At 22.7% G+C, this 16,929-nt stretch overlaps 3 protein-coding genes and 1 long non-coding RNA gene across 7 annotated transcripts; 1 reads left to right on the forward strand and 3 right to left on the reverse strand.

The window, feature by feature from the left end:
- Positions 1 to 336: 336 nt before the first annotated feature.
- Positions 337 to 3,457, reverse strand: LOC116186757. The gene is made up of 2 exons (XR_004151766.1): positions 3,331 to 3,457; positions 337 to 787 (listed from the first exon to the last, which is right to left on the reverse strand). It is a non-coding gene; the product is annotated as an uncharacterized LOC116186757 (long non-coding RNA).
- Positions 1,562 to 7,847, forward strand: LOC102672376 (transferrin). Of its 2 annotated transcripts, XM_006609026.2 has the most exons (15): positions 1,562 to 1,646; positions 2,116 to 2,224; positions 2,356 to 2,489; positions 2,597 to 2,724; positions 3,348 to 3,492; positions 3,570 to 3,727; positions 3,962 to 4,083; positions 4,157 to 4,302; positions 4,394 to 4,640; positions 4,746 to 4,894; positions 5,021 to 5,179; positions 5,262 to 5,357; positions 5,474 to 5,589; positions 5,666 to 5,821; positions 7,631 to 7,847. In XM_006609026.2, exons 1-15 carry the CDS (start codon positions 1,577 to 1,579, stop codon positions 7,799 to 7,801), a joined length of 2,106 nt encoding a protein of 701 aa, XP_006609089.2. In that variant the 5' UTR covers positions 1,562 to 1,576; the 3' UTR covers positions 7,802 to 7,847. The 2 variants fall into 2 exon arrangements, with proteins under 2 accessions (XP_006609089.2, XP_031370859.1); XM_031514999.1 differs by lacking the exons at positions 1,562 to 1,646; positions 2,116 to 2,224 and having other exon boundaries at positions 2,359 to 2,500.
- Positions 5,693 to 7,683, reverse strand: LOC102672237 (isoaspartyl peptidase/L-asparaginase-like). 2 transcript variants are annotated; one of them, XM_031515003.1, is made up of 5 exons: positions 7,355 to 7,683; positions 7,051 to 7,279; positions 6,629 to 6,984; positions 6,364 to 6,469; positions 5,967 to 6,125 (listed from the first exon to the last, which is right to left on the reverse strand). In XM_031515003.1, exons 1-5 carry the CDS (start codon positions 7,643 to 7,645, stop codon positions 6,067 to 6,069), a joined length of 1,041 nt encoding a protein of 346 aa, XP_031370863.1. In that variant the 5' UTR covers positions 7,646 to 7,683; the 3' UTR covers positions 5,967 to 6,066. The 2 variants fall into 2 exon arrangements, with proteins under 2 accessions (XP_031370862.1, XP_031370863.1); XM_031515002.1 differs by having other exon boundaries at positions 5,693 to 6,469.
- Positions 7,848 to 7,964: 117 nt separating the features above from the next.
- LOC102671995 (WD repeat-containing protein 60) lies at positions 7,965 to 12,903 on the reverse strand. 2 transcript variants are annotated; one of them, XM_006609023.2, is made up of 16 exons: positions 12,815 to 12,903; positions 11,802 to 12,512; positions 11,610 to 11,726; positions 11,349 to 11,518; positions 10,974 to 11,121; positions 10,758 to 10,898; positions 10,538 to 10,678; positions 10,158 to 10,463; positions 9,917 to 10,089; positions 9,610 to 9,829; positions 9,264 to 9,415; positions 9,044 to 9,189; positions 8,919 to 8,977; positions 8,693 to 8,847; positions 8,473 to 8,605; positions 7,965 to 8,407 (listed from the first exon to the last, which is right to left on the reverse strand). In XM_006609023.2, exons 1-16 carry the CDS (start codon positions 12,824 to 12,826, stop codon positions 8,285 to 8,287), a joined length of 2,907 nt encoding a protein of 968 aa, XP_006609086.1. In that variant the 5' UTR covers positions 12,827 to 12,903; the 3' UTR covers positions 7,965 to 8,284. The 2 variants fall into 2 exon arrangements, with proteins under 2 accessions (XP_006609086.1, XP_006609087.1); XM_006609024.2 differs by lacking the exons at positions 7,965 to 8,407; positions 8,473 to 8,605; positions 9,044 to 9,189 and having other exon boundaries at positions 8,785 to 8,847.
- Between the last annotated feature and the right edge of the window lie 4,026 nt (positions 12,904 to 16,929).

A 16,929-nucleotide genomic window follows, 5' to 3' on the forward strand; every position in this document is an offset into this window, starting at 1 on the left:
AAAATACTTAATACAAATTTCTTAATAAAAAAATACAATTATTAAAAAAACAAATTAAAAAAAAATAAATAAAAATTATCTTATGTAATTTCTTTACTTATAAAAAAATTAAAATATTTTTATAATAAATTTAATTTTTGTAATCCATATTATGGAAATTAGAGAATTATTAAGAAAATATGTGGAAAATATACATACATAAAAGAAATATATATAAATACGAGAATATTTGCTTGTTTCTCTTCTTCCACAATAATTAAATTTTATTTTACAAAGAATACACAAAATATAATAATAAATTTTTATAAATTTATCATATAATATTTATTTCTGTAATATTTCTGTAAAACGTTTGTTAAATTTGTTCCGGATAATAAATGTTAACATTATCTACTATACCAACAAGTAAGTTTATAATATATATGTGCATTATGCATGAACCCCCACCAGTCTCAATAATTCCAGTTCCCTAGTGGAGTTTTGGTCACATCACTATATCAGTAGAGTTTCGATTTAATCCAATCTACATAGAGTATATAGACATCGAACGTAAAGAAATCTTTTTCTTCGTTTTTCAGGCGCCATATAAAAATTCATCGATTGTTGTTTGTGGCATCTCCAAAGTAGTTGTTGAAAAGTTAAAGTTGCAGAGAATTACTCTTACTTCATGTAAGAAACCGGTTGACCTTTTCCATGTAATTCATAGTCAATCCTTTTAAAACCGACTGTGCATTGTTTATCCGCTACTGTTTTCTAGTTCAGCCGTCGAACATCTGTATTTAGCTCTCTGATGAGAGAAATAATATAAAAAAAATTCAGTCTTTTCTGTGAAAAGTGAAGTTATGTGTTGTCGAAAGTATAAGAAAATATAAAATAATTATTGTTTTTACAATCATTGAAAATTTAATTAAGTGATGTCACTATATTTGTTATCACGTTATTCATCAAAAAAAAATATAAAAGAAATATTGTGTTGATTCATTCAATTATATCATGAATAGAAATGAATAATCGTTATCAACTAATTATTATTCTTGTAATCATTGAAAAATCATTGATTCGTTTCAATATCGTATTAATTGAATTTTAGTGATATGTAAGAGAAGCAGAAGAATTGATGATTGCGAAATATTAGAATCGATTTCAATGAAATTTTAAATAGAATTGTTGAAACAAAATTTGAATTCTTAATATAATAATGATAATAATAACGATATAAAAAAAACGAGAAAAAATAAATAGAAGAAATATAATGAAAAAATTATATTACTAAGAGAAATACAATTTTTATTAATGTTTTAAATCATCAGATATTTATAGATAGATGATAAATAAAATTTATCATCTTTACGTAAAAAGTTTGATTGAAATTGATTCTAAACATTTTGTATTTTTATTATGAAATAATATTTGTATTTTACTGTTTATGTTATTAATTAATAATTTGTGTTAAAACGTGTGAAAAAATATCGTATACTTTTTAATAATTGGTTTAAAGAATCTTCTTTTTAAAAAAGTGAAAGACCGAAAACTTAAGTTATTTTTGATGAAAATATTGGTTGGAAAATTATCGAAGATGGATATTCTATTATTTGTTTTATTCTTTTTCATCGCATTTTTTCATCAAAATATCAATGCTGAAAGTTGTAAGTAATTTTTAATAATATTCAAAATATTTCTTGTCTTAATATTTTATTGAATTATAAAGTTTATAATCATTTTTATAATCATATTTAATAATCAAATTTTATAATCATAATTAGAAATTAATCAATAAAATCATAATTAGAAATTAAAAAAAAAATAACAAATAAACAATAAAAAATTTTTTCTTAAATTCTTATACAATAGTAATAAAGCTGATAATAATATCGTGATATTAACACAATCTATGATTTTGGTAAAACGTCAAATAATATTATAAAATAATACTTTGATAATTTTCATAAAAGAGTAGAATGATATTATAATATATTATAAAAAATTGTTTAATACAATTTTTCACTTAAATTGAGCATTGAGCAAATTATTTATCATTGATAATATATTATTCATAATTTTCTTTTGCGTAATCAAAATAAGATAAAATCACAAAAAAAAAAAATATCATTTCAGTAAAACTATGCATGGTTGAAAGTATTCATACAATAAAAGGAATTCGCAAACTTTGCCCACAATTGACAATCTCAGGGAATCAGATAGAGTGTGTTATAGGAAGTGATAGGCGAGTATAACAAATTAATAGGAAAAATGATAAGTTTTATACTTTTTTAATATATATTGATTAATTTTGCTTTTTTTTCTATTTAATATCTTAATTTTTTTTTGTTTCTTTAACGATATTAAATTATATAGATTTAATTGCCTACGATATTTGTCTATGAGTAAAGCCGATTTTACTGTATTGGAACCGGAAGATCTGGTTGCAGCGTCCGCGTATAACGAGTACAACATTCTAGTCACAAACGAATTAAGATTATTTTCAGACGGTAATAACAAAGTAAATCAAATAGTAATTTAAAGTTATATTACTGATTATTAATATTTGAATATATTAAAATTTATGTTTTACCATTATTATTTTATTTTTTATTAGAGAAACAACGTTATGAAATGGTAGTTATAGTCTCTAAAAACGTGAGAAATATATGGGACATTAAGGGTAAAAGATTTTGTCATCCTGGATTAGATACTACTGATGATTGGACCAATTCTTTTTCAACGGTTAATTTTTTTATAATTATTTTTTATTTTTTATGTTTTTTTTATAAATCAATTTTTGGTAATTGAAGTAACTAATGAGTTATATTCCTAAGAACAAAGTTGATTGATTATTGAGTAATTTAGTTTATTAAAATATCAAAAAAAATAAAAAAATTTTAATTAATTTACATATATTAAGTTTAATAATTTAAAACAATTCGAATTTCTCTTTTAATAACTTAAAGAACAATTGCTATATATATACAAGATTGGTTATAGATGATATATATTTTATTATTTTTATTTTTAAAAACTATGTTATCAATTAAATTATTACATACAATATATAAACTACACTATATAAAAATAGAAGAAATTTATTGTTATAATATTAAATTTTTAAATATTAGATAAATTTAAAAAATATATCAACATTTATATAAAATATAATAATTATTTAATTTTTTCTAAATATTCTCAAAATCTACTTAAATCATTTTCAAAGCTTTTATTGAATAAAATAATTTATTCTATTTTAAATAAATATTTTAAGCATAAAATTAGATATAAAATATAATAGTATCATATAAAGTAAAAAATATAAAAAAAATGAGAGAATTAACATACCTTTATTACAATTGTAGTATTTTGAAGAATGGATAATACCGAGAAATTGTGATCCACATAAGACGTTATTAGAAGATCGAATGAATGGTTTGTCAAATTTTTTTGAGACAGCTTGTATAGCTGGGCCTTGGACCGCAGATACTATATATGATAGTAATTTAAGTAGGTATTTAACAATTTAAATAAATAGAAAACAATATAGAACATTAATCACTCTATAACAATTTTTTCCCTTATAGAATCGAAATATAGAAATCTTTGTGCTGCATGCGACAATCCAATGGGCTGTTATTCGAGTGATATGTATCATGGTCGCGAAGGTGCCTTATTGTGCCTTACTGATAACGCAGGTGACGTTGCCTGGGTTAGATTAAATGATACTCTGGAACATTTTAAGGTAAAAGAATTAATCTATAAATGACACATTAATCCGTTTGAGATAATAAAAAAAAGTAATGAAAAATAAAAGATTTAAAAATATTATTTTTTCTGTTTTTTTCATGAAGCAAGAAATAATTAATTTTCATGTGCAATAAAATACATTAATTATTTTAAATTATAATAATATAATAATATAATAATATAATAATATAAGAATTTTTAATAATTTGTTAATGAATTATGAAATCAGGATGAACGAATTAACAAGGAAGATTACAAATATCTTTGTCCGGATGGTACAACGAGACCTGTAAAACTCGATAAACCATGTGTATGGATCACGAAACCTTGGCCAGTAATTATCGCTAGATCGTTAGTAGAAAATGTTAACAAGAAGAATTTGATTAAATAATGTATATTTTAAGTGATATTTGCATTTTACCAGAGAAGTAGCAAAAAAGGTGGAAAAGATAATGATTTCTTTGAAGATAGACAAATTCGGTTGGAAGCTACGACAATTATTAGAAAATTATCATCCAACACCTGTGAGCACAGATATTTTGGAAACACCGGAAGACTTTCTAGTAAAATGTAATTAGCAATGATTCATTATAATACGAATAACTTGCAAATTAAAAAAAATAATTTAGGATTTTATTTAAAATTTAATATTTAATCGTAGTCCCTCGTTTTATGGGCGCTAACAATCGCGTATCATGTCATCCATCAAGAAGAGTAAAATGGTGTGTTGTTTCGAACTTAGAAGAAAATAAATGTCGATGGCTTAGAGAAGCTTCGATTGTGTATGGTGTAGAACCAGCGATTTCCTGTATTCAAGAATTAACAAGAGCAGACTGTTTAAAAGCTCTTAAGACCGAACGTGCAGATATATTTATTGCAAAACCAGAAGAATTATTCCAGGCCAGAAAGTGAGTAAAGATGAGAATTGTATTCATGGAAAAAATAATATTTTGTAAAAAAAATTATAATTATGTTTAAAATAATGTTGACTATATTGGTAATATTTAAAATAGAATTGGTTTAAAAACAATGGCACAAGTAGTACCCAAGAGAAACAATGAATTCATTAGAATTGCAGCAGTTGTGAAACAAGATTCGCGGTTCAAAAATTTAAAAGACTTGAAAGGAGCTAAAGCGTGTTTTACGGGATACCGAGATATGGGTAAATATAATTTTTCATTTTTTTTTTATTTTCTTAAATAGTGATTTATAATAAATTAAATAATTTGTTAGAAACAATAACTAAGATAATTTGTTATTGTTAACAAGCAAAACATATTTTTTGTAGGATGGAATGCTTTTGTGGCTGTATTGAAAATTATTTCGAATTCAAAGTTTTATTGCGACACGGAAGCAGTTGCTAACTTCTTTACAGAGAGTTCCATTGTTGGTCTGAGTGACAATGATGGGCAAATGCCATATAATTTACATTCCTTAACTAAACAAGGTGCGTACACATTGCACGATGATAACAATGAAACGACGCAATTCTAATATCAATGAAACAAGAAAACCAACAAAATTTGTAGCAAACGGAGTTGGAAAAGACTTGAGTGCCTTTGATTGTATGATGTCTAATATTGGTGACGTAGCTTTTGTTGATTTGAAGAAAATTGAAAAAAGTGGTAAATATATTGGACAAATAAATAAAAAAAAAATTAATTTATTAACATTTATACAAAAAAATTAATAAATTTTAAACTAATTTTTTTTATTTTACATTTTAATTATGATATTTTAGGTATTTTAATAAAAAAACATAATAATCAAATGCGAAATAATAAATATCGAACGTTATGTTTTAATGAAGTAGATTCGAATGAAGTATGTTTACTTACATGGGCACCATTGGGCATGGTATATTTGATATTAAAAAAATTTTATAGTATTTTATAATTTTATAATAATAATATAGATATTGGATTATTTTTAGGTAATAACGAATGAAAATATGACAGAGTTGCGACGAGATGAGATTTATTCTATGTTGTTAGAAATGGACAAACTTTTCGGAAGTACCTTCAAGGGTCGTACACCCGCATTTTCTATGTATGGGATATACGATTCAAACGAAAGTATTATATTTCCAGTACGTAAGAATATTAGCTTTAAAATAATAAGATACTAATATATAATCCAAATCAAATAAAATTAATATTATTAAAAATAAATCTTTATACAAATAAATTTGAATATATATAATATAACACATAATATAATATATGTCGATATAATATAAAATCAAATATTTTTTTTACTCTTCATCAGAACTTAAGCACATACAGTCCAAAGGTCGTTCAAGTATAGTTATTTTTTCTCTATATTTTTCATTTTTTACCATTCCATAATAAACATAACCTTTTTCACAAAAAGCCCATGGAAAATGTATACATCTGAAAGAAATACAAGGTTCTCCTTTTGCGTCTAATGCAATAGCACCTACATGAGAATCTCCAGTTTCCATTTCGAAGTTCTGCAGTACACTGTTTACTGCACTAGTTATACATATATCTTCAGATAACTTTCTAATTATTTTACGTGCTGGTGCATAGCAATAGATACTAGAATCATTACCAGAAACAGAAGTACAGCCAAGTTCGTTTGTATAAATGCCGCAACCAATTACGGTACCGATTGAACTTACAGAACCAACTGGTTTTCCAGATTCTCCCGCTGTCGATGTTCCACTTGCAAGTCGTTTCTTACGATCGTATGCAACTACTCCAACTGCACCAATCTGATATTAACATTTTTCAATTATATTTTATATAATATGATTTGGTGAGAATATACGAAACTATAGATATTATTTTTTCATTAATATTTTATAAATACAATTCGACAAATATGATGATTTTTTAATCAAAATTGAAAAGCAAAAGTACAAAAAACATACTTGTAAAATTATTGGTTCATCTACGATATCTACATCATCATCAGATAATTCACGAGGATATACTTCGCCTTCTTCATATCGATATATAACGCAATTTGAATCACATTTTTTTTTTTCATTTTCTTCATTTTTTTCATTTTTTTCATTTTTTTCATTTTTTTCATTTTTCAATTCGTTTATTTCACATTCTTCTTGTTCATTTTCAAATGATTCACTTATGGATTTGAATGAACTTAATGAAGAGAATTCACGTAAACTACTTGGCGGTAAAATTGGAATTTCGTGATCTAATGCAAATTTTTGAGCTCCTTTTTCAACAATTAAGATGTGTTCCGTTTTTTCTAACACTTTTCGTGCTGCATATATTATATTACAATTAAAAATTTTTTAAAATGAATATTATTTTATCATAAAATACAAACCTAAAGAAATCGGATGTTCTATATCACGTACAGCACCTACGCATCCAGCATCTTTTGTTGTCATTATAGCAGCATCCATGACAACTTCATTATTAATATCTAAAGAACCTCCTTTTCCACAATTAAATAATGATCTACTTTCCATATAAGAAATTGCTTTTTCTACCGCATCCACTGCTGATCGACCGTTAATAAGATCGCTATATGCTTCAATTGCTGCATTTTTAACCTATTTGAATTAAAAATTTTTATTTTCCTAATTAACAACAATTTGAATATTGATTTGAATGTAATGCTTTCCAACCTCAAGGAGTATATGTTTACGTTTGTTACGAGGAATTTTTCCTGCACCTCCATGCACTATTATAACAGGATCTACGTAGACACGACGTTTCTTTTTCTCTGGTTTTATTTCATTTCTAATTCTTGTTAAAATTTGATCGATCCACGAACAATAATCACACATTATGAATATATAACATAAAATTTTATAAGAAAGAATTAATTTTTGTAAATTAACGATCATTTGATTTAGATAAAAAGAAGTAATTAAAACAAATGCAAATGTTTTTTTTTGTAGGAAGGGACACAACATCTACAGTTAGAAGTTCATCAAATTCAACGAGCAATGAGCAATTATTCCGATATTATTAACGATATCGTGAAACAAGTTAATTGTAGTGGTGTAAAAAGTTTGAGTTCTCTTTATAACATGATTTTTATATATATATTTTTTGTTCTGTTGTTATAAATTGCTTAAGCATCATTAAATATCATATCTACTGTTATTGTATGTATATATATATTCATGTTTTAATAAAATTTCACTATAATAAAAAAAATAATAAATAATAAAAATTGTATTATAAACTACATTATTCTTCATTAGGATTATATTATTTAAATATTTTTTTATATTATAAAACAATTAATTGTATATAATTTGTACACAATTTCATAATAATATAGTTAATAAATAATTGCTTAATAAATAATAATAGTTTTGTATAAGTTGCGTTTTATCTGTTAAAATGATATAACATTATCATTAACAAAATGTTTTTAAAATGATTATGGGATTGTCCTTAAATATTATTTTTGAATACAGTTTACTTGAAAAATACAAATATAATATATATATATCCATAGTATCCATAGTATTTTTTTTAATTCACTGAGAATATAAAAAAGTTTCAATTTTTTTGAATAGTTTCTATTAATGATTTTATCTTAATTATAAAATTGCAATATATCGCATAAAAGTATTTAATTCTTCTAAATAATCTTCTTTTTTTGAGTGATAAAAATTTGTTTTTAATTTGTGTATTTCTACATCTCCAGATTCTATACCAAATGCCTAAAAAAAAAAAAAAAAATAATATATTGAATCATAAATTGCAATATATAAAAAAATTAACATACCAAGTATTGATGAGACATATCTCGTTTTGTTTTACAATATGATAATTGCATACTTTTTATATTTCCATTTTTTTGCATATTTATTTTATATGTTGGATATATATCACTATTACTTAAGTCCCATATATGTATGCTAAAATATTAATATGTAAAATTATTTAATTAAATTAAATTATTTAAATCAATGTTCATTTTATTATGTCTTCTTATGTCTTCTTACCATGATTTATTATCTAATACAAAAAATGTAAATGGTTTTGACCGTGACCATTGTATTGATTTAATCATATATGTACTGTCTTCATCTTTTAATTGTAAAATTGGTTTTTCAGTATTTAAAGAGTGCAACCGAATTGTTCCATCATCACAGCTAACCTATAATAACAAACTACTTTAGAAATATAATAATATTAAAAAATTTATGAATTTGCATAAAAATTTTTTACCAGAAAAAATGAATAATCAAATGGACAACTTTCTATATAAGTTACATTTCCACAGGCACCTGAAATATCAAATAAAATAAATGAATAATTAACAAATTAAAATTAAGATACCATTGATAACTTACTAGTATCCAACTTTGTGTATATAGCAGGATTAGTTTTTTTACCAATACAAGTACCATGCAAAATATTGTTACTATTAGTAGCAATATAAAAATTGTTACTATTAATACAATCCACGTGCATATCAATAAAAGTAGCTGCATTGATCCTTATAAAGAGTTAAAATATTCTAATAAAATTGATATTCAATACATAATGCACAACTTATTACAAAATATTTACTTTTTTTTATGATTAGATTGTAAAAACAATTCTTGACTTTTAACAAGCTTTATAGTACCCCAAAATGATAGTCCTAAATCTTCAATATTTTTGCCCATATTATGCAAAACACTCCATATAATAAGAGTACCATTTTCATTTAAGCTACATATCTATTGCGAAATCATATTAATAATTAAAGTTAATTAATAAAATGTCAATTAAAAATTAATATAAAGTTATCTAGTAATTAATATAAATAATATTAATTATAATATATAATATAATAAATTAATACATTATTAATTACAACAACATTATTAAATGCAATTAATTAAATATAATATATTTAATAATATTAACAAACCTGTATTGGTATAAATTTATTGTTACATCGTACCAATGATTTTTCTTCAATTTTAGATAATACACGTACTGCAACGATTTGTGTAGTATGAATATTTATATCAATATTTGTTGCTGTTGTGTATGTGGGTATTCGTATTGTCCAATCTAAATTATTGGCTTTATCTGTAATTTTGTGATGCCACATTTCATCTTCTTTTAAATCCCAGAGACTTATTGATCTATAATTATATAAATTTTGTTTATTTTCATATAAAATATAAATAAAACATAGTAAAATATTGAAAATAACTAGCAAAGTAATATACCCATCTTGCAATCCACCAAATATAATATTATAATTTGCCGAATGGAAACAACATGCAGTAATAGGACAGATAGAATAAAATAATTTAATTGGCATAGATGGTTCAGAAATATTCCAAATACATCCAATACAACAATCAGTTATATAATCTTGTTTGCTGGATGTTTCAATTTCCTATATAAAATATATAATTTTTATTGCTTCAAATTTAATATAATAAATCTTGAATAAATAATTCTTACTTCTTCGACTGGAGAATGAATAGTCAATAAGATTTTATTTAGGACTTCAGAATAATGAATTATTGTTACTGTTCTACCAGCCAGAAATGTTACAGAATTTATACAAAGTTTGACAATACCATCACTGAATGGTATTTCTTTTTCATTTTTAAATACATTACCACCAGATCGTCTTTCTTCCAGTAAAGATAATATTACTTTTCCTGCGCGATTTATAAAATCATTTAATCGTAATATATCAAAAGATTGTAATAATAAAGAATTCACAGTTTCTATATCATTATCGCTGCCAGTTCCAATTTGATCCTGAAATTATATTAATAATTAATTATATTAATAATAATTAATTATATTAATAATTAAAAAATAAATTTATATACCATACGAAACAAGTCTAAATCTTCCTTGGTTTGTATATTATTTCTGCAAGTTATAGGGAATTGAGTCCACTTATTTTTAAATATAATTTTCTCTGTTTGTATTTCTATATCAATATTATCTTCACCAGTTTGTGTTGATATCTAAAAATCGAATTTATTATTTATATTTATTATCATATTATTATTGCATAATAAAAATAATAATTGGCTATTAACATACTTGTTGAGTATTTAATTTTCCATAATTTCTAATAAATTCTTCATATGGTATAGGTAAACATTCTAAAAGAGACCACTCCATAACATCTAATTTTATCATTTCTAAAAGTTCTTCACCTCTACTTAAAGTTCTTTTAGATTTCTGGAAGTATTAATAGATAAAATTAATTTAAAAGTATTAATGAAAAATTTAATTTATTTCAAATTAATTTATTACCTTTGTTTTTTTTTTTTCTTTAACTTTATGGAAATTAATAAATGAAATTTGTGAGATTGATGGCGATTTTGTAAAATCACCGGAACGACTATCTTCAAATCCTTCATCAGTAGATAATGGTAATGATTTATTTTCTGATTTTTCTTCACTATATAAAAAAATATACACAAATATTAAAATATATATTAAAGTATAAAATATTAAAATATATATTAAAGTATAAAATATTAAAATATATATTAAAGTATTTATTAAAATAAATATTATTTCCAAAATCATTTGATAAATTAATTATATAATTATTTAATAAATACAATACAAGCTGTACAATATATTATTTAATTATCTTGAAACTTGATTTTAGTTAAAACAAACCTATATGATTTATTAACTGGTTGTTTTATTTCAAGAAGAGAAGATAATTTTGGATCATTTGTAATTAATTCTATTCTTGCTGCTCTTTTTCTTGCTTCTGTAAGTTCATAATGACCAGAATCATGCATATGTTCTTCTTCTTTTGATTCAGTACTGTTCACAATTTTGTGCTAAAATAAAATAGTAATTTAAAATAAAAATATTATTATATTTTATAATAAAATAAAAAATATTATTTTATAATAAAATAAATATCAATACTTGTTTTGTAGTATGTAATTCGATTGGATCTAGTGATAAATTAGTATAATTATTTGTTTCTTCACTAACTTCAGATGATTCACTATCTGTGCATTCTTGAAAATCAGACTCATAATCCTATAAAATGATGTAAATTAAAATTACAAACATATAATAATACATATAAACATGTATTATAATATATTATTTTACTTCAAAATCATCTTCATAATCATATTCATAATCTGCTTGTTCTTCTTTATTTTGATCCATTTTCTGTAATGAATCTAATCTATTTTTAGCAGAATGTAACATTTTTATTTCACTAGGACTTAATGTTCTAGATAATTTACGTTCTCTTGATTTTAATTTTGATTCAGTTATTTCTGAGGTATTTGTATGTGCTTTAATTTGTTCTTTGTCTTTTGATATCGAACTAGAATTTTTATCTGATAATTTAGCATTAAGCTTGCTTGAAAGTGATTGTGGCACATATATTGTACTTAATCCTCTCTTTTCTGAATAATTGCTTTTTATTCTTCCAGTACTACTTTTACTACTTTTTATAGTAATATTATTGATTTTTTTTGTAGAATCAGTTGATGTTTTTGATGTTAAAATACTTTTTGATGATCTAGGACTATTAACATTTAATTTTGATGTTGAAGATAAACTTTCCTTAACAGGAATAATTTTAGCAGATTTAATAGATTGTTTCGTATTGCTTTTGTTTGATTGTAAATTATATGTTAATCTTGAATGATCATCATTCTTTTTTCTTTGAAGAGTTTGTGACATTCTTATTAATTTTAAATCTAATTGTTCAAAATTTTCTGACTCTTTATGAGGTGATGAATTTTTTGATTTAAATTTAATATTTGGTTCTTGTCCATCTTTAGCTGTTAAATTCTTTTTAATTGTTCCCTAAGATATAAAATAATAAAAATACTTTTAATATTTTCTTAATATCACTCAAAAATTTGATTTCTATCTATAGTTTTCAAAATTATTTATGTATCTATTATATATTATATATTATATAAAAAAGTCAATAGATTTGAAATTGTTAATAATCATAAATAATTGATTTAAAATTAAAATGTCATAATTTTGTGAAATTATTATAATCATGCGTGAAAATTTAAGAAATACATATATAAATAAATACTAAATAAATAATATGTTTGAAATTAAAGATATATTTTTTAAATATAATAAAATATCACCTTATGAGACATATTTATAATTGATTAATGTTGACGATTCTTATAAGATCACCATAATGTAAACTGTCATTTTTCTAACAGCGCTACATGTAGTTATTTTATAAAACTACATACGTACTACATTACGTAAGAGATATTTTTATCATCTATTGGTAAAAAGTTACAAATAAATTTTTTATTTGAAGTATTTATATTTTTATATCAGAGATAAATTCATTTATATATATATTATATTATAAACAAAATATTTTCCTTTATATTTTTAAGGAAAATGACATTAAATTCAAGAGTAATATGTTATCAATTACACGAAAATTTTTATATTATTAAGTTTTTTAGTTTCTAATAAATCAAATGTCATAATATAATAATAATAATAATTTCTAATAATAAATCAAACGATTTATTAATATATAAATGATATTAAAAAATATATATTGTCGGTGTAAAACGATAAGAAAGAAAAGAACAATGGAAAAGAAAGTTAGGTAAGAAAAATTAATTTAATTATGATAATTTAATGATATTTTATGATATTTTATAATCATTCATAATCATAAATAGTTTGGCGTCTCGGAAGAAAAATAACAAAAATATTGATCATAATCTGCTTCGACGACATGATCAAAAATCGACAGTTTCTGATTTGGTATATAGATACTTAAAAAATATTGCATACACCGATAGCATTCGAAAACAGCGTAATAATGCATGCAATAGATTTCGAAAAAAAAACTCAAGAAGGAGAAATATTCATCCTTTGCACAAATATATAAATACAGGTATAAATAAATTCAAAATTTATTTAATTTTTTATTTAATATATTTTTATTTTTAATAAAAAATATTCTCAATTTCATAGATTGTAATAGCATAAGATCTTACTTAAGTAAAGCACTTTGTTTTGCAATACATTCTGGTTTTTTAATTCCCACCGATCGAACTGGAAGATTTTTACAACTTTCTCCATATTTTACATTAAATCATGCTTTTGACAAAAAATATAAATAAAAAAAACAATAAAAATGTAAAATAAAAATAAAATAAATAAAAATAGAAATAATTTTATAAAAATTTATTTGTTATATATTTATTAAAATTTATACAAATCTCTATATTTGATAGAAATTTAATACAAAAAAGGAATATAAAAAAATAATTGATTTTCAATTAATTAAAATATTTCATCTTAAAAATAAATATATATAATATATAACATATATAATAAATCACATTAGAATTATATTTACAAAATTTGCCAATTGAACAAGAATCTAATTATTTTTTATATCGTTTTGCTTGTTGCTTACACTTTTCTTGACAATGTTTAATCCATTCTTTCAGTTCTTTTTCATGTTTCTTTGAATATGGAATTAGATTTTTTATTTCATTGTAAATTTCATCTACATTATCTGAGTTTAATTTATTTAATCTAATATTTTCTGTCATTGTTCTATCATTATTTTCTATTGTTTTTCTTCTTTTATTACTTTCTTTCCTTTTCGAAGAATTGAATATTGGCTGTTGTTCCATTCTTATTTTTCTTTTTTCATTTATCCTCTTACTATTATTTTCTTGCATATTTTGTTCGCTTCTTTGTATTTTTGAGTTATTTTTCAAATTTTCTTGAATTTCATCTTCACATATACATTCGTCTTCATCAATAATTTCGTTACAAAAGCATTTTGGCGTTATTTTAGTTGGATTCATCTCACGTTTTTTTTCTTGTTTTCGAAAATCTTTTCTTGTTTCATTGATAGATACTTTTTGATTTTTACTTGTAAATTCTGATTCTTCATCGGTTGTTGTTTCACATTCGCAATCGTTAACTATGTTATTGCGACGTTTTGGTTTTTTAACTGGCAAAGACAATAAACAATCTTTTCGAGTGTTCGCACAAGTTGTCTGATTCATCAAGATTGCATTTGGACCGGTCAAATGATATTCGTTTCCTAATAATTCTATAGCGAATCTAAAATGGGAAATTATTCATATAAATCATATGAATCTATGGACATTTTTGCATAATGGAGAAAATAAAATAATTATTATGGTTATATAATTATTTTAAACAAAATTATATATCCTACAAAAAAATAATATTATAAAATTATAAATTATTTGAATTAAGTGATCATGTTAATATTATATTAATAATTGTGTGTCGATAATTAATAATTATATTGAAAAAATAAATAATAATTATTTTAATAAAAGATTATTGAAACAATTATTTAAAAATTTCTTATTAGATTCATTATTTTAAACATATAATAATAAAACTTTTAATAAAATTAACTAATAAAAAATATTTGTAAATATTTAATATAAAAATATTGTATTTTTAAAATAAATCATAGTCAAAACCAAATCTAATTAATTTTAACTTTTTACATCGATTGGATAATTCTCTTTATTTTTTGCAACAATTTTATAGATCTCATTTAAGCGAAAAATCCTTTCATAAGCCTTCTAAGTGATGAAACTTCATTTATAATTGGAAAAAAAACATTTTCATTGAAACGAACCGATGGAAACGTTACACAGATAACAGTTTGAACTATAAACGAAACTGGTCGATAGATGCATGAGAATACGAACGAGATAAACGGTTTGCAGTTGCCTTGAACGCGATCGTGTCTCACGCGAGACACAATTTTCGCCTTACACCGGTTGTTTCGTTTGATGCAGAAACTAACCCTTGGGAACAGATCTCTTTCAATGTGGTTTGCACTTGAGTATAAACATCACCATCGTCGCGATAATTTTTCTGGATGTAATCGACGATTTCCTCCACAGTGGAGGTAAGCAGATCGTTTTCTTCATCCTCGTTCTGCATCTGTCTCATCGCTTCCATCACGCGTACAGAGAATCTGGATGAGTTTTCAGCAATACGCATGCAGTCACAGATTTTCTGCAAAAAATGACTTTTAATTATTTAATATTTTAAGATGAAATAGATATTGAGATGTTCGTAATCTGGTCTTCTTTAACATTATTGTCCACAATCATATAAGATCATTCATTCAACTATGGACGAAAACAATATTTATTTATTGGAAAATTTATTTGTAGCAGATCGATATAAATTTTTACAGTTTTTTACAGTTTAAATTATTGACATTAAATTATATTTAATAATATTTAAATTTATTATATGTAGACAATTAGAATTAATTTAATATTACGAAATAATTGATTATAAAATTATTCTTTATTAGCTAAATAAAATGTATTAATTTTGATAAATTAAAAAAAATTTTTAATTTATTGCAAAAAAAAATGAGGTTATATATTTTTTACTTCTATTTGTTATTTTATCTAAAGATAATAAATTGAGAATTGACTAAAAATATATGAATATTATTTATTAAAATGTAATTATATGATATGTTGAGTTAAAATTTTAAGTTATTTAATATGATAGATCAAAAACCTTGTTAAAATTCGTTTAATTAATTATCATTAAAAAATTAATAAAATAATTAAAAATTTTAAAAATAACTAAAAGATTTATTAAAAAATTGTCAAAATAAAATTTAAAATGTAAATCATTTTTTTTTTAAATTTTTTAAATTTCAAAAAAGATAATTTTCTATATATATATAATTTTCTTTATACGTATAATACTTTAAATCTAAACCTTTTCAACAGGAGGATTTTTTTTTGTACATTCAGCATTACAATATTTTGACTCATTTTCATCATTTATCTTCATTATTGTTTTTTTAATCTTCTTCAAGCATTTCATTAAACATTCGATTTGTCTCTTCATTCTAAAGGTTATTTCGATTCTTCATATCTAATGTAAACAATAGGTAAGAAAGCATTATAAAATTTTGGAAAAGCAATATGAATTTGTATACATTGTAAACGTGTGAATTTGAAGATTATCGTTTATCTAGATGTCATTATGTTGAATTATGTAAAAAAAAGGCGTATAACATAAAAATTAATTATTACGTAATAAATTCTTCTAATATATATTCCAAAAAAATTTATTAAAAATATTTCAGATTCATAAAAACGAAAAATAAATAAATAAATAAATAACTCAACATCTTTAATTATGATAATATTATTATTTTCTCAATGAACAATTTTTTTTTTTAATT

The sequence above is a fragment of the Apis dorsata genome, unplaced genomic scaffold (genome assembly GCF_000469605.1).
Source record: "Apis dorsata unplaced genomic scaffold, Apis dorsata 1.3 scaffold_52, whole genome shotgun sequence".
In the NCBI taxonomy this organism is placed as follows: Eukaryota; Metazoa; Arthropoda; class Insecta; order Hymenoptera; family Apidae; genus Apis; species Apis dorsata.